The sequence below is a fragment of the Excalfactoria chinensis genome, chromosome Z (assembly GCF_039878825.1).
Source record: "Excalfactoria chinensis isolate bCotChi1 chromosome Z, bCotChi1.hap2, whole genome shotgun sequence".
Lineage (NCBI taxonomy): Eukaryota > Metazoa > Chordata > Aves > Galliformes > Phasianidae > Excalfactoria > Excalfactoria chinensis.
Window position 1 is genome coordinate 21,867,217 of NC_092857.1, and position 16,993 is coordinate 21,884,209.

The 16,993-nt window shown below is 46.3% G+C and overlaps 1 protein-coding gene and 1 pseudogene across 1 annotated transcript; both read left to right on the forward strand.

Annotated features, from left to right (window-relative positions):
• The first annotated feature begins 500 nt into the window (after positions 1-500).
• LHFPL2 (LHFPL tetraspan subfamily member 2) lies at positions 501-13,650 on the forward strand. The gene is made up of 3 exons (XM_072358969.1): positions 501-687; positions 890-1,673; positions 13,001-13,650. Exons 2-3 carry the CDS (start codon positions 1,244-1,246, stop codon positions 13,255-13,257), a joined length of 687 nt encoding a protein of 228 aa, XP_072215070.1. The 5' UTR covers positions 501-687; positions 890-1,243; the 3' UTR covers positions 13,258-13,650.
• Positions 13,310-15,516, forward strand: LOC140263968 (uncharacterized; annotated as a pseudogene).
• The last annotated feature ends 1,477 nt before the right edge of the window (positions 15,517-16,993 follow it).

Below are 16,993 nucleotides of genomic sequence, written 5' to 3' on the forward strand. Positions count from 1 at the left end.
GGATTCAACCGCTGGGCTCAGAAACTGCTACAAAATTACACACCAACCCCATCACTCCTTGACAAAGCTCAGAGACCTGGAAGGAGGATGGGAATGGCTTTTTGTTTGTTTCTGGCACCTGCTGACCCCTCTCCATTTGGCAGAGTGCATGAGGCACTGTTTGCCTCTGGGCTTTCTTGTGAGTAGAACTGGGGAGCGGTGCGCTCCCTTTGCTGAGGGGCAGCATGGCTGCATTTCCTGCTCTCCCCCCTCTTTCCAAGCGAGACACATTAAGTTTAAGCGCGGAGACAAGTGTGTTGATTCATCTGTTATTTCAAGGAAGGCTTCAGGGTATGAGTGAGGAGCGCAGTGATCTCCGCATCGCCTCTCGTTCCGATGGAAGTATAAAGCTCAGGGAACGTCCCCCGGCTGCTGTCACAGGCGGCAGAAGGGGACGCCCCGGGGAGCGCCGCGCCGCGCTCCTGCCCGACCGAGGTGCTCCCCGCCTCGCCCAGATATCCACTCCGCGGCTGTAAAACGGCTTGAACGCGCCCAAGGCGCTGTGCTGGGCCGCCGGCAGCCGTGGTGATTTCAGGCAGGGGCTGATGATGTGGGCGTGCTGGAGGAGTGGGTGGGACCGGGCCGCCACCAAGACATCACTGGCAGCTCGCTCGGCGCGCGGCCGTGCGGGACGGACCGAGCGGATGTGTGAGTGCCGCCGGGCAGACGGAGCGGTCGTTCCCCCGGGACGAGGCGGGCGGCTTCCAGCGCGCACGGAGAGCTTCGGCGTGTGGATGTGGATGTGGATGCGGATGTGGATGCGGATGCGCGCGGGGGTTTCAGCTTGCTGGGTTGTGCGGAGGCGCGAGGGCTTTTCCTGCTGCTGATGTGGTCTCTCTGTTTCCCGTAGGTGCGTGATGTCAAGCAGTGGGCAGTCCCCACGGCCTTCCCCGCCAGCCCGGAGCGTCATGTGCCAGTATGAGCAGTAAGAGGGAAAAGCGCGTTTCAGAGCTCAGCATCCCCGCAAGAAGAAAGGAGGAACTGAGCGGAGAGAACAAATGACTGAGCTGCTTGCAAAACTTGTAGCAGTTCACTTTTTCTCCGGAGGAGTTTTGTCTTGGCTGCTGTGAGAGCTGAAAGAGCGAGCGGTGCTGCAGCAGCGATTTCCTCGTGGTCCCTTTTCTCTGCTGTTATTTAACCTTTTCCTCCTCGTGCCCGGATTTAAGCCTGCCAGCCTCACTGTTCGCAAGCAGTGGACACCAATATGTGTCATGTCATTGTAACGTGTCGGTCGATGCTATGGACTCTCCTGAGCATCGTAGTGGCTTTTGCGGAGCTCATCGCCTTCATGAGCGCGGACTGGCTGATTGGCAAAGCCAAGCCGGTCAGCACAGACGACATGGACAACAGAACGGGGGGGCCGCAGGAGCCCTACCGCCCGACCCTGGGCATCTACGGGCGCTGCACAAGGATCTCTCACATGCAGCTCTCCAGGCGAGATACGCTTTGTGGCCCTTATGCTGAAAACTTCAGTGAGATTGCCAGTGGGTTCTGGCAGGCAACCGCTATTTTCCTAGCTGTGGGAATCCTGATCCTCTGCGCCGTGGCGTTTGTGTCTGTCTTTACTATGTGTGTGCAGAGTATTATGAAGAAAAGTATTTTTAATGTCTGTGGGCTGCTACAAGGGATTGCAGGTACGTGAGCTCTGAGAGCAACTAAAAACGCTAATTTTTGTGCTGCTCATCTACAGAAACACAGCAATTCTGTAGTATCTACAGGGAGATCACATTAGGCAGAACCAGAGTGGTTCTATATGCTGGTGTTTATTCAAACACAGCTGAAATTTATAGCTACACAGCATGTAATGCGTTGACATTGGCAGTGGGATTGCAGTCTGTGGTGTGCCAAAATGAACTGACCGATGTTTCTTTTGTTTGCTGTTCAGTGCTTTCTCTCTGTGTGAATTTCTTTCTGCAACAAAAAACTTCTCTCCTTTGTTACCAGCAGAGAGCAAAGTTAATCCTCATGCTAAGGCAGTTCATTTCCCACTCACTACTTTGGTGATTTTTCCATAGGCCTGGGGCAGCTCAGGTGCCCCATGGCTGTGGTGAGAGCAAACACCCCAGGGCAGGGCCTGCAGCTGTACACCCTGCGTACCAGGTTTCATGCTAAGCCACCTCCTTCAAGGGCGTGTGCTTGACAAGTCATACCTGACGGTAAACTCTCCCCTTGGCCAGCCCATTGCGTTGTTCAGCTGCAGTCACAGAGCTTATCTTTTTGTGCTCTGACTGTACTTTGTTTGAAATGACGGATCTACTCTAGCTATGTCATGTTACTGTTTATAACATAGGTTTGCAGGGATTAAGTAACTAATGCAGTCTGAAGCTGGAAAGCCCTAGGCAGAGCAGTGTGTGGCTTTCTGTGGTCACTAGGACTGGTTGTGTGTGCCAGTTCCGTGCTTTGCGGTGTGTGCATGGGGTGGTCTGAAGGAAGAAGAGTGGTCCTGCCACAACCAGCTGCCCTCAGGGACTGGCAAAGGAGGCGGCAGTGGCACAGGCTGCCTCCGCCTTCCCTCCTGGTGGTGCTCTTAACCAGATGTTTTCAGTTTTTACTGTGATTTGGTTAAAGCAGAAGTGAGGAGTTGGGACTTGTTTGCTGGAACGAGGGGTCCATCTTGACCACTCCTTGCCAGGACAGTGGTGGCCCTGGTGCTGGCTGTATCTTGACTGGGGTCCCGACTGCTCCTCGGCCTGGATGAGGGCTGTGCTCACCTTCCTCCGATCACAGAGGTGTCACGTGGCGGACAGTGGCTCCTAAAGCACTGTAAAGCAGTATAGAAGCAAATGGGTTATTTTCTGTCACCCACAATAAGGTTTGTGCGTTTGCACCAGAATTAGATCCCTACGCTGGCTCAAGCTGCTTCTGTTCAGATTATGGGAGCAGATGAATGTCCTTCAAATAAAAAATGACATGTTTTTCAGCAGTCCCTCCTGGTTCACAATACTACCAGCACCAGCGTGACAAATAAGCAGCTCTGCAGTGCAAATTAGAGCTAGTGGAAGGCTTTAGCTCCCCGCTTTCTTATCCTGTACTTCTGCAATAATCCATGAAACCTGTTTTTTAAGAGATTACATCTTTTCATTTAAAGTTATGTTTGTGTGAGAGATGGGTACAAGTAGTTGTTTGGTGCAGCAGGCTCGTGTCTGTTGAAAAGATAACTCTGCTTCTGGTTCCAGTGCCATATCAAGATACGTACAGTCTAGCATCAGATTAGGCAGGAAGTAGATTCTTGTATCTTAGCAGACTGTTCTGGAAAGCATCCGTTTGTGAGCAGATGTGACAGTTCTGGGTTTTAATACCAAACCAGCTGTGCCTGTAAAAGGATGGCACTGAACAATGTGGTGGAGCAAGCGTTTGTAATGCGAAGAGGTAGCTAAGTCCTTTTTTTGAGTTGCATTGGGAAGAGAAGCGCTTCCCTTACTACGATTTAGATAAATGACACGGCCTGAAACTGGGTAACCGAAGGGTCACGTTGCTGAAACTGTTGCTATGAGAAATACCGCTGCCAGTATTTGCAGCCAGGCGCCTTGTGGCTAGCAACTCATTTTCTCAAGATTAATTTTATTGGGTCCACTGCTGCTCTTGTGCCAGTAGCATTACAGCATCTGCTTACTTAGTTGAAAGTATTTTCCGTATGACTTATCACAGCTGTTAATTTCAACTTTCTCAGTTCCTGAGCTTTGAAAAACACTTAGGCATGTTTTTAGCAGGACAGTTGTTGGCATGGTTAATCTGTGTGAGGATTATGATATGTGAACTAATGCCCCGTCCAGAGAACAGCTTGACACAGACCAGCGTGATTGTCTCCAGCTTAAGATCATTCTTTCAGATGTGAACTATTAATATTCTTGAGGAACAAGAATTTGCAAAATCATTTTGTTTATCAGCATATATCAGCCCAGTGTTTTTAAGCATGTCAAACATTTCATTTTCAAGGATGAGATGCGCCCACACAGAGTAATCTACGGGAACTCACAGACTTAATCTCATTTAAAATCTCTATGTCTTTGCCATGGAGATTTAATATAATTAAAAACATACAGCAAGTGAGTTTGTTCCTGGAATTCATCATGAAAAGACAATAACAGACACTGGATTTATCTTTTCTGTCTAGCAACAGTGGCTGTGACCTGGGTGATGCCTACGGTGAAATTACTAACACAAAGCCACATCTTTTTGTATGGTCCCTTGACGAACCCTCGTTTGGATCAGTGGATAGGAGCCATGCAGATATCTGGTCCACGGAGCTTCTGTCGTTGTTGCCGTTGCAGAAAATTAGAAATAAAAAACTATACAGGAAGAAAATACAGCTTCTGTTTGAAATCTTGCCATTTGTTGTCACGGGGCCTGACGTCTTCCCACTTGCTTTCAGGCTGCAGTGTCTTTCACTCTGGACTTGTAGAAGTAGTAATCAGTTGTCCTGGTTTTAGAAGTATTTGCAGATTGTTTCATCTGGAAAAGAACATTTTCCCTGCAATAGACAGTGCAAAGAAAGGCGCTGTGTAATTAAATAGATAATTACCACCCAGCAGCAAGAAGTCCAGGCAGACTTTTTGAACATCTTCTTCAGGAAAGTATTCCGTTTTTGCAGTTGTGGAACCATTTGAAGTACAGAGGCTGGAAGAGGCCGAGGTTGGCTTGTGGCTGTGGAGCACTTCAGGTGTTTGTGCATGTTGTTAAGAAGCACTGCTGTGTCAAAGAGGCCAAGCTGGTGCGCGGGGGAAGCACCGCACGCGCTCACACCGCTGCCCACAGGTGACTGAGGCTGCTGCTTGGCTGGGAGCCCGAGCAGGAGGAAAGCGAAGCCAGAGCAGTTCAGCCTTCAATGGCAAGGGAACTTCTTGTTTGTCTTTCTAAAATGCAGAGCATGCATTTTTCAAAAGCATATTTCCTCTTGGATTCATCTTAGAATTTTTTCTTTTCTGATGCCAGAATTCTGAATTCTTGGGGTGGGAAGAAAGAAAAAGGGGTGGGGAGTGGGGATTTCTAATGGAAATCCTGACGGTCTGAACTGCTCCTGCTGTCTGCGGTATAGTGCTTCCTGTAACCTATATGGCCAGCTGCCAGCACGGCATCCAATACACACATGGCTGCTGAAAGTTCAAGCTAAGGGGACTGCTGATTTGGAGCAGGAGGAAGTATGCCAGGGAAGGAAAATGAGTTCCAGTGCTAAACTGCTGTTGAGCCTGAGGGACAGTATTAAGAAGTAGTTAAAGGACAGTTAAAGAGATAAAGTGAAGCTTTTTAGTGTTGAGTTAGATTTGGAGGTCAGCATGCCTCCTGTGCTACCGTGATGGTCACAGGGATCAGCAGACACTCATTGGATGTCAGTGCTGAGGTTCTCACTAACAAAAATTAGCAGCTGATGTTCTTAGCCAGCATGCATGAACCTTCCATCTGGGTGCTGAGTGTGGGAGCCTTGTGCAGCACCCTGAGAAGTGCTTTCCTGCAGCACGTGTGCAGCGGTGCAGTACTTGTGCCGATGCTGAGAGGCTGGGGATGTCTGCGTTCCCCGCTGCCTGGTGGAGTGGGACAGTTGGCTGCCTCTCCTGCAGGGTGGATTTTTGCTGTCAGACTTAGAGCCAAGACTGGTGCTGCTGTTACGTAGAACAGTGAACTCTGTAGGAGAGTATTTAGATGCAGAGGCTGTGCCTTCACGCAAACACAAGAGAAAAGAAGAAATCAGCTCAGGCTCAGCAGACAGAGAGGGGTGGGGACGGTTGGCTTGCACTGCAGCATCAGCACTGAAGAAATGTAATGGAACGAGAAAACGTCCCAGGGCCCTTTTACCTCATTGTGTCAGCCAAGGCAGCTCCTTTGCGGAGCCCTGGTCACGAGGTGTTTTTCTTTCCCTTTCTGCTGATTCTGCACAACCGATTCATGTTTAGGAGGCCACTGGCAACAGCCAATTGGACAGCACTGAAAACAGTTACAGCAAGCACTGAAATGTTCTGGGTCTTTTCCCCTGCTTCTTTCGCAGATGGACAGTTTGACATCATCTGGTATTCTCATTCCAAACTAACTAACCTCCCAAATTCAACCACTGCAATGTACTTACTCATTTAGCTGCTTCAAGCCTGCCATCAGGCCATCTCAGATTAAAAACGCCTGTACTACCTCGCTGGCTTTTGAGGCAAACCCCGGTGGCCACGCGGCAGCCCCACAGAAGGCGCAGCAGAGTGCCTGGCTCCCGTGGTGCTCTGAGCACAGAGCTGGGCAGGGCTTGCGTGTGTGTGTGAGCACACCAACAGGGCCTGCTTCACAGAAAGGTGCTGCAGCCACACAGGTGGTCGGTCAGGGCCTGCACATTGGCGTGACGCGTAGGGTTGGCACAGCGCAGGGTATCCTGTGATTCTGGGATGCAGCTCGGCCTCCCTGCTCCTGAAGAGAGGAGTCTGTGTGCTTACGCTTCGTTAAAGAGAAGAGCAAGCAGAAGAGTAAACAATCACAAAACCTAAACCCAAGAAACCCCGAACGCCACGCAGGAATCGCCCGTATGCTGTCGTTCTGCCAAAGCAGCCCACATCAAGGCTTAATAAGATGGCCTCATTTTGGCTCTTTCCGTGGGTAGCAAAATATACATAATAGTGATAATAGCTTCTCGTCCATTGCTTTTCCTCCTGTCGTGGACATCCTCCACCACATATTCTTAGTCCTATTTTACACCCTAATATCAGTAATGACGTCAAAAACATTATTTGATTATGCATGTTTGATTGGCTTAATGAATTGGAATGTGAGCAAGATCCCCTCGTGGATGTGAACCCACAGTGACGGCAGTATCGAGATAGGTCTTGAAATCACAGATTCTTCTGTTTTGCAGTGTTTCCAGACAGGCCATCTTCAAGGCACTTGTGCTCACAGATTCTCCCCTCTCTTGCTGTGTGTGTGCCGCCTCACTCCAGTGAAGGCTGCCGGGGCTGCTGGAGGTCATGCAGCGTGACAGGCCGTGGGCAGGATGTGGGCTGTGCTGCGGTGCCCAGCCTGCTGCACCACAGTGGTCCTGTCCCAGCCTCTGTGGGCAATTCCACCCCCTCCGCCTGACTTGGAGCTCTGTGACTGGCCCAGGCTGGCCAGGCTTAGGAGTGGCTGGTGGAACTGCGATTGTTCAGCATAGAGGCCGTCCACCATGTCCACCGTGTGCCGAGGCTGTCGCTACAGTTGTCCGCATATGCAAAAGCTTGCTCAGTTTAAGACGGTGAGGTGCATTTGTGTGCATACTTGAAGCATGACATTTTTCAGGCATTCATGTAGCACGCTGACGCATTTGCTAACGTGCCCATGGTAAACAAAGGTGTGGTTGTTGTGCCAAGCTGTTGCGTGCCCTTGGGGCGGAGCACTGGTCTCCTGTGGCTGTGCAGAAGGGAAGAAAAGCAGTGTCACTGCTTTCCACCGCCAGGAGGTCTCCACATGAGTGGAGCAAGGTTCACCTTCCCTCTTCCACTCCTGTCTGCTGCAGTGCTGTTGCTGGGTTGTGCTGCTCTGCGGGAGCCTATTGCATTGCCACCTCATTGATCACAGCTGCTTAATTCCCTGTTATCTTCAGCAGACTTTTAGAAGGGTTGTTTGGTTTTGGTCTTTTGGGTTGGTTGTTTTTTTGTTTGCTTGTTTTCACTATTTTGCTAGGAAATGAGAAGATAGTTTCAAGCTTTGCAATGGAAATTGGCTGTGTTAGTATATGCTGCATTTAATATGGCACAACAGCAGCTGCGCAGAAGACTGTCAGAACTAAACAGCATGCCTTCACTTATCTAAACAGGCATCTGCACAGACCCTTTCTTGAGGGTTGTTTCCAAGGATGGAACGAGAAGGCTTTTACTCAGCTCTGACCCTGCTGCTGGCCGGCACGTGATGTGACATGCAGATGCCCGGAGTGGCAGACTGATCTGTTGTCTTTCTGTGATGTTAGCTTAGCAACGCTGCTATAGAGCATGAAAAATGGGGAGCACTTGCTTGTTGCAGTTCTAGGCCGCCAGGAGGGAAAGCATTGGGCTGCAGGTGGAAAAACGTCTTTTTAAATCAGTGCAATTTCTGGACTGTCTTCAGAAGCTTTTCCTCTTGTCAGAGCATTCTGCTGTGTCCATGCTGATGTTTCTCGGTATGAGAAGTTTGGCTTTAGGGTCAGCATTTGAGGGCAAGTGCTTAATGGGTTGTCTGAGCTGTAATGGGATCGGGCTAATAATCCTCATAAAGTTTAGCCTACATTTTGTATTTCTAAAGGCTTTCTTCTGAAAGCACATGATTTGGGATTGATAAAATGTTACGGGAGCAAATTCCCTTTAGTGAAACATGCCAAAATGTTCTCTGCTGACAGAGGTACACCAGTGAGCTGTATGAGATGTTATTTGAATAGTTTTCCTGTGTTGTTCGTAAAGCATCTGACTGCATTATGCAGCCTGCTCTGAGAACCTCTGTTTTAAGGAATCCAAAGAAGAAACATGTATGAAAGCTGGCAACAGCTAGCAGAAGGAAAAATGTAATTAATGCTGCACCCATAGCAGTGCAGCTGTGCAAAGAGGGGGGGGTTGAATCTTCAGCAGAGCAAACTTGAGCTCTGCAAGGCTGCAGAGAAGCACAGTGGAAAACAGCCTCATGTCATGCTTTCAGAATTGATTTGCTGTCCTGGCATGGGGAACAAACAGCAGTGATTTAACAGGTGGATTGGCTGTGCATTAAAACTCATTTACTGTGCGTTAGAGTGAGGAACTGAAAGGATTCTTTGCAGGAAAGTTTTCTTCAGCTAAAGCACCAGACTTTTGTTCTCTGCTTTTCCTTTTGAAGATTGGCTTCTGTTCAGATACACTGGGACAATAGCAAAAAAATAAAAATAAAAAAGATTTATTAAGAAAAGGAAATCATTATCATTATAATTTACTGTCCTCCTGCCAGATTCATCTTAAGACAAACTGTCGACGTGAGATAATTGTTGCTTCATTAGATTGTGCTGACATAAAGTTACACAACACACAGTGAGCTTTGTATTTCTATGGCCAACAGGAGCTTAAGTGCTTCAATTTTAACTTATGGCATTCAGTGCCTCAGCCTCATGGTGCGGATTAAATACACAAGCAGTGTTTGAATGTGTCGAGCTTAAGAGTAACTGAGTCAAAGTCAAGAACCCTGAGAACTCTTAATCAATCCAGACAAGAACTTCTTATACACAGATGAGTATAGTGCTAGGAGCTGCTCCCATGTCCCTGTGCACAGTGGACATAAATGAACGCTGCAGGTGTGCCCCATGCCTCCTGTGACAGCCCCATGCTCAGTGATGGGAAGCTTCGTGCCCAGCTCCGTGCAGCCTGTCCAGTGCCCTCCTCTGCCATCTGCCCGTGGATGCTTCAAAAAACAAAAACGTGTTTTGTGCTTTGCATGAGCAGCTGAAAACCAGTTGATCTTCATTTTTTCTCTGTCTTGCTGCAGTCTGGCTATGAATCCTCGAATCACAGAATGGTTTGGCTTGTAATGAACCTTCAAGAGCATCCATGTAGTTCTAATACCCTGATGTGAGCAGGACTGCTACCCACTAGAACCACAATGAAACACTATTGCCAGTGGGTTAACTGGTTTGTTCTTTGTGCTCTGTTTGTTGTGTAAGAAGAGTTTGCCAGCTATTGACAGAAACTACCAGCAGAGCTGCCAAGTGCTGCAGTAGTGCAAATAAATAACAACAGGTGAGAGAGATGCAGGCAGGTCAAGCCCCAGGGACTGAGAGTGGCTGCAGAGAAGGAGAGATACAGGCAATTAAGCAAAGAGATGTGAGGGGCTCAGCCAGGCTCTGCCCTGTGGACACCAGTATGAGAATTCAGTGCTGAAAGTCTTCCAGTGTGGCCAGATGCTATCCTGTAACTGTTTTTTGCTCAGCTGCAGCTTGTTGCATGTGTTTGAGGCATAGATCAAGGCTGCGGCATTAGCCACAGAAACATGCCTCTGGCTTTTTTGCGTTTCTTAAAATGGTTGAGCAGCAATCCTTGGGTTAAAGGTGAAAGAACACAGAGGCTGCTGAGCTATTCGTATTACATTTAACCATTTCACGTGTTTAAAAGTAGACCTTGACTTTCCAAGGAGTATCACAGCCTCATCCGACCTTGGTATCAGATATATCTGAGCTTGTTCTTTCCACACGAGGCCTCTCTTCCCTCCCTCTGCATCTGTGTTCCCAGGAGCACAGCGGTTCTTTTCTTGTGGTCTCTGGAAGATGCCTCTGGCTAGAGCTAGTTGGACAGGTAAGTGCTGCTGGTTGCTGACTTCTGCTGTAGCCCGTGGTTTTCTCTGCTGTTGGATAATGAAAATCTTCCATCCATTTTGTTTAAGCAGCAGGAATCACTGCAACATGCCATCACCTCTTCTGTAGTGACTGGGAAGCAGCAGGCAAAGGTCTTCCTGACCTTTTCACTTGAGATCCCTATGGAGAGAACCTTTTCTGAAGCCCGCACAGCTCCATCACTGTGCTTTGCAGGTTAGAGCTGAGCACAGGACGAGTCTGCAGCTCTCCACTTCATGCTAGTTAGCATGAAACACAAGGAGTGCCATCTCTGCTTGTGGGTGTGTTGAATTGACTTAATTAGGTAATCTTTATTAACCTTTCCTAACAGGAAGGAACCAGATACTGATGAAATTGTAAGTGATGGTAAACATGAGCGATAGCGATAGGAGGAGTGTGCTGAGAAGCCTTGAGTCTGCACTGGGATGGAGTAGAACGCAGGCTGGGTGCTTAGGTAGTAGAGGGGTTGGAGTGGGAAGGAGAATCTGTCCATGGTCATGGCCCGTACTTCAGGAGTTTTCTCCAAATCATCTTAACTGAGGGAATAACTGTAGATTGTCGAGTTGTGGGCTGCCTTCTGCATTTCTACAGGGATTTTCTTCACTCTTTAGAGAAGAAAAAGTTTAAAAAAGGTTAAAAAAGTCTTAATTCAGTAGCGTATTGTTGAATACGTAGAGGTGCTGCAGCCTTTTAGAGGTGGCTGAGATTTTGGTAGCGGCTTTTCAGCATGGGGGCCCATGCTATGCAGCAGGAGCTCTCAAGAGTTGCTCAGTGCTCTGGCTTTGGCTAAAAGAGATGGATGCGACTTCTTAGACTTGCTTGTAACTAAGCCATCTGGAGTGAAACGCGGACCTCCGGGTTTGTTACTGATAGGGTGGTAGGCTTTAAAAACTAACTTGGCAGTAGTAGCTACTTTGGCATTTCATGCCTGGCTTCTTAATTCAGAGCTGGAGATCTTTAACTATCAAAGGGTTTGTGATCCTTAGAAAAAATGGCAGCTGGAACCTACATACGGTTAGAGAAATACAATGTTTAGTCCTGCTGGTTAATGCTGAACAGGAAGATAGTGATGAATAGAGGAGAGAAACTGCTGGTGTTTAGTCTGAAACAGCTGCTGGGCTCAGCAAGATGAAAGCACAGCTTATCCAGGTCTGCCCAAGACAAAGCAGTACTTTATGCTTAATGTAGTTTGGCCAGTTGGACTGGAATCACTGCACAAAATTTGTCATTGCTTCTTAAATGTAAACAGCGATTAAATCCCCTCAGACAGAGCAGGTATCATTCACGAGTGGATTTTGCTGCCCTAAATGATGGCATTTAGATTGTTCTCGCCCGTGGCGTTACCGTTAGGGAAATGCTGAAGGAAGGACAATCTTTTGTGAAATACCTGGCTTTTATAGACATTGGACAGCCGGTGAGGAAACCGAATGCGCTGCAGAATGGGCAGTTCTAACTGAATTGCAGATGGGAACAAGTCTTAACGGGTGTTCTTGGTAGTAAATGTAGCAGAGAGAATAAAATAAGACTTTTTGATGACCTGGTAGAAATTTTGAAATTAAATTTATGAATGAACAAAAAGCACAACTTTCAGCCAGCGCCAAGAATACTGCTGTTATCAGCTGTCTTCTTCAGCATGCCAGGCTAAATAAAGGGCTTTATTTAGGACAGGAGAAATAAATCGGGTAGTGCTTACAGGATGTGGAAGGCTGTGTTCACTTTCTGGATAAACGGGTTGTCTTTCAGCTGTTTTGTGCAATTCTTCCTGCTCTTCTAAGTAAAATCTTAAAGAAAACAGCATGGAGCTACAGATGCCTATGGGCTGTCTTGACAAGTATCTGTGTACCGTGCTGCATGGAGATGATCTGTTTCTAAGGCACAGTGATTTTCAGCAGAGGTTGCATGACAGCATGATAGCCTGATATATGTATAGGGGCTCTCATACAACATTTTCATCTCCACAGTGAAACTCTTCACTGCTTTGCTAACTTTGGTCCTCAGCAGAAAGGAAGCTATAAGTAACAGCATCCCTTCTTCAGAGGATCCCAGCATCACCTGTGCACTGGTAGTGGGTATTTACATCCACTTGTTTGTGTCTGACTCCAGAACCTCCTCATTGCAAAAGAAGCTTCTTGAATGTGCCAAGTGATTCTTTGCTGTGTCTGAATGTGGACAGATAAGCAGTGCTATGTGAGGTTGTTCTTTTCGGGTTAAGAAAACAGATGTAGGGAAAATCCAGATGAAAGAAGATGATACACATATATTTATGAATGACTAAATAAAGTGGAATGAGGGTTGGCTAAATACAAAATTTAAGTAGATGCAGAGAATTGTAAGTATTTGAAAAGCACCAAATACAAACAGTAGGTGAGATGTCCAAACATTTGGCAAGCTGTGTAAATGTAGCAGTGATATGCAGGAGGAATACAGAGAGTAAGCCTAGGAACGAGGTCGTTACCATGTGAAATAACCCTTGCACAATTAAAAAACTGCAGGACAGCCCCATGCTGAGACAAAACTACACAGGATACACTAAGGAACAACCAGTAGCTGAGGGATGAGACAGAGCTGTCTGTGCCCAGGTCTGGCACTTAAAGTCAGCAGTGTCTGTATCTATTTTAACTGCCGTTTAATGTGTTTCGTTCACTGCTAAGCTTACGAGTTATTAAACTTCTGCCTTTTCTCTCTTTTTTTTATTTCTAGGCCTCTTCCTTATCTTAGGCTTGATACTTTACCCTGCAGGTTGGGGATGCCAGAAAGCAATAAGCTATTGTGGACATTATGCTTCTGCTTACAAACTGGGAGACTGCTCCTTGGGCTGGGCTTTCTACACGGCGATTGGTGGCACTATTCTGACATTCATCTGTGCGGTCTTCTCGGCGCAAGCTGAAATCGCCACATCCAGCGACAAAGTGCAAGAAGAAATAGAGGAAGGAAAAAACCTTATCTGCCTCCTTTAATTCCAGTGGGAAAAAAATACCAGTGCCTGGATATCGATCTGCTATCCACTGACTCGATGAGGAGATCCACTTACCAGTTACCACAGTTTGTGTGATTGAGCCCCATGCATTCCAGCCCTGAACTACTGAAATGGTCTTTCTTCCTTGCTGGGCAATGAAAATCAGAGAAAGGATCCCGAGAAAGGAGAATGTAAACACTTGGGGATTTTTTAGTTTCATTATGTTATCAGGACACTGTGGAGTATATTAATCAGATTGGGGATGTGAGGAATCGTATATATAAATGGGGATATTCTTACGTAGCTGATAAATTCTGATTGATTGGATTGCCTTACCCACCTTGGTCACTTTAAAAAAAAATTGGATTTAAAATAGTAAAAGCCAGCACATTTTATTTTTACACAACCAAGAAGCCTGTTTTAACGAGGCTTCGTTTCCAAGGGCTCCCCTCACCTGTGAATCTTTCATCACCGCCTGGTTTGGTACCGTACCGTATTTTCAATTGAGGTGCTTTTTCATACAGAACTTCCTTAAAGTGCAGTGCCTTCTCAGACAGTAAGTAAGTCTATGATGGAGAGATCAAAGCTGACGTGATGCAGTTCACACAGATCTTTGAACAGTTAAAGCTGAATCCCTACCATCCCTACCTACATCTCCTGCTTGAAACTCAGCCACATGAGGTTGCAGCGCCTTGTCTAGCAGGCTCATCATTATTTTCTTTCCCCTGACTCAGTAGAGATGCTGTTGTTAACACTGGTTTTCACTTGATTCTGATGCAGCTGTTAGAAATACCATTTTAACGTATGTTGAAACAGCAACTCTGCCTTTATCTGAAATCCCCCAAATCCCAAGCAGATGATAACACTCCAGAGCACAGCTGGGCATTATTTTGTGAATGCCAACAGCTGGAGCTGGGCTTTAGCCTCTTGTACAAATGTACGTCAAATGCTTGACTTCCATGGTATTACTCTTCCTTTTGCCTGTGAAACTTCATTCTTAATCATAGATCAGGATGCCTCATGTCCCAGAACCAGCTACGTCCTTAAGAAATTCAGATTTTTCAGGAAGCCGTGCCAAATTCTCAATGGCTGGGAAGATCTTTTCCCATTTTTTGAACCACATGTAACGTGGAACCTTTTCCAGCTAAATCAGCAGAAATAACAGACCTTGCCACAAATGACATTCCTTTCTGAAAAGCAGTCGGTTGCATTACTTGTGGTGTCCCGTCACTTACTAGAACTACTTGTAAAAACAAATTTTCAAAGGTATTTAAAAAAATAATAATAAAATAAAAAAGGAATGATGCAGCCTTGGCACAGAAGCACTGGGACGAATTCATCTCTCTATCACTGGAGCCTGGTCAGTCTATGGAAGTATGCCGTTAGCTACTTACAGGTGTTAAAAATTGTTACTGCACAGGTAGAAGGCTAATTTCAATACACTGCTCCTCTGGGTGATTCACAAGCCCTGTGAAAGCAGCCACTAATGCAAGCCCAGGGCTGGCCTTGAGCGTGGCTGAGCGCTGGTGCTGGAGCACCCCTCAGTGCCTGCTGTGCCCCACAGACCCCGCCTCAGCCCAGCCCACATGTGGAGCAGCAGGCTCAGCTCCCTGCCAGTGCCCATCAGCACACAGCACATGTTCAGGCTGGGTGCCGGACAGATGTGGAGCTGATGACTGAGCCACTGTTCAAAAACCAGGATCGACTTCTACCAGTATTAAAAAGGGATTGTTTTAATTAGCCGCTTCTTGCGCTCACCTGTTTCTCTAGCCCACTTCCACCATAGTGTAGATTTTAAAACGGGTAATTAACTTTTCTTTGAAATATTTAAGTTTAAAAAACGGTCTGGAACCACTTATGCCAATTATCTGCATGTAGCAGAATTTGCTCTTAAAAAAACAGAGCTTTTGGAACAAAGCGGTGTTTGAGGACAAAAAGTCTCAGCCAGTGTGTCTTGACCACACTCATGGGTTTCCTGTTCCTTCCCAGGTACGCACACACACACACACTGAAGGGCATGTGTGCTACCTGTTTAGCACAGCTGTGATGCCATAGGAAACGTCCTTTGGTGCTCCTCTTGAGCCCTCTACTGGAGTGCATCCTTGAGGAGGCTGGGGCATTAGCTCAGCTGTGCTTTTGTCAACAGCATAACTGGAAAAGAAGGGCTGTTAAGAGTAAGAGTAAGCTATAAACTGGCTGAACATTAATTCTAAAAAATTTAATTAATACAGAGTTCTATCAGTTGGATCTGGAGTTTTAGCCTTTCTGAAGTGGGTAGCAATCCAGTGTGAATGTTGCCACTGCCAGAAGCCTTTTTAACTACGTTATTGAAGTAAATACTGCTTTGGCTTGAGCACCTGATCAGCCAGAGACAAGGTCAGTATCTCCAAAAGGATTGGAGGGCATATGCTGCTTAGGTTTACAAGCAAGCAGTGAACAACCCCAATATCCCCCGATAGCCAACGTCTGCAGTGATCTAACGCACGCTTCAAATTTTCAATATTGGTGTTTTTTAATACTAGGGAAGTATTTTCAGTGGCACGTTTTGCTTTCGTTTTCATTTGTAACCAAGAAGAGCCAGCTTTTCTGCTTGTTGCTGGTACGCGATCAACCTGCTCCGCAACGGCATAATCAGCTAACTTGCAAGAATATCCGCATTCATCGCGTAGCACACGGATGGACGGAAGACAGGCTGGGAAGAAGTACAGAAAGCCAATAACTAGAATGTCCTTTCTCAGGGTTCTGTTTTTCTATCAAGTGATAAGGGGTTGAAGGTGTTACACCTCGCCGCTTATTTTTTCCTGGATGAAGTTTTCAGATGTAGGGTGCTCTCATTAAATCTGACAGCTGTTTGAAGTTGTTCCTGACTGTCTCCTCAACAACAGCTTTCAAAGATGTTCTGAAACAAAAAGAAAACAAATCAGCTTAAAACTAATTTAATTAATTCTGTGAGAGGGGCTGCAGAGCGTAACTGCTTCTTAACGTACATGCACTGCATAGGATCTAGAAGACTTTGCTGTGGATTCTTTTAAAACCTGTGTGCCAATTAGCTCAGTTTGTTTTTTGTGGTATTGAAGAATTCTTCAAGCATCTGTGGTTTGATCAACTTTGTAAACTTATAATCTGTAAAGTGCCATAGACTTCTTTTTTTTTTTAATTGTAGCATATTTAAATATATTATATATACACAAATTTGTGTGCGATGTGCAATAACAGGAATGTCTTCTGGTGGATTTTGTTTTTTTCTTAGTTTTTTTTTGTTTTGTTTTTAAGTCTTTTTTTTTTTCTATTAAACAGGATATTTGAAAAGGGACTTCCCAGGGAAGAATTGGTGGGTTGGTGGTGTGGACAAACTAAGTGTAGAATAACGCAATAGAGTTCAGGGTTATGAAAATGAGTACAATGCAGACAGTAGCCTAAAGATCTAACAGAGATCTCTTCTAGGGCGATTTAATCGATATAATACAGGCAGTGGAAATGTGAAGCTGCAACTGAAAAGGTTCATCAAGGTTTCTCAGTGTGCTTTATTTATAACGTGGCATTGTGGGGGAAAAAATTGCTACTGAGCTCATTCTTGTTTGTCTATATCACCTTCTCACCCATTTCACTCCAAATTCTTTGGAATCTGAGATTTTTCAAGCCCAGCCATCTCAGTTTTGAATTGTTATCCCACGTAAAAGTATCTCACTTGTGCTCCTTGAAAGCCATGGGCTCTGTTTGCCTACAATAAGGGAAGG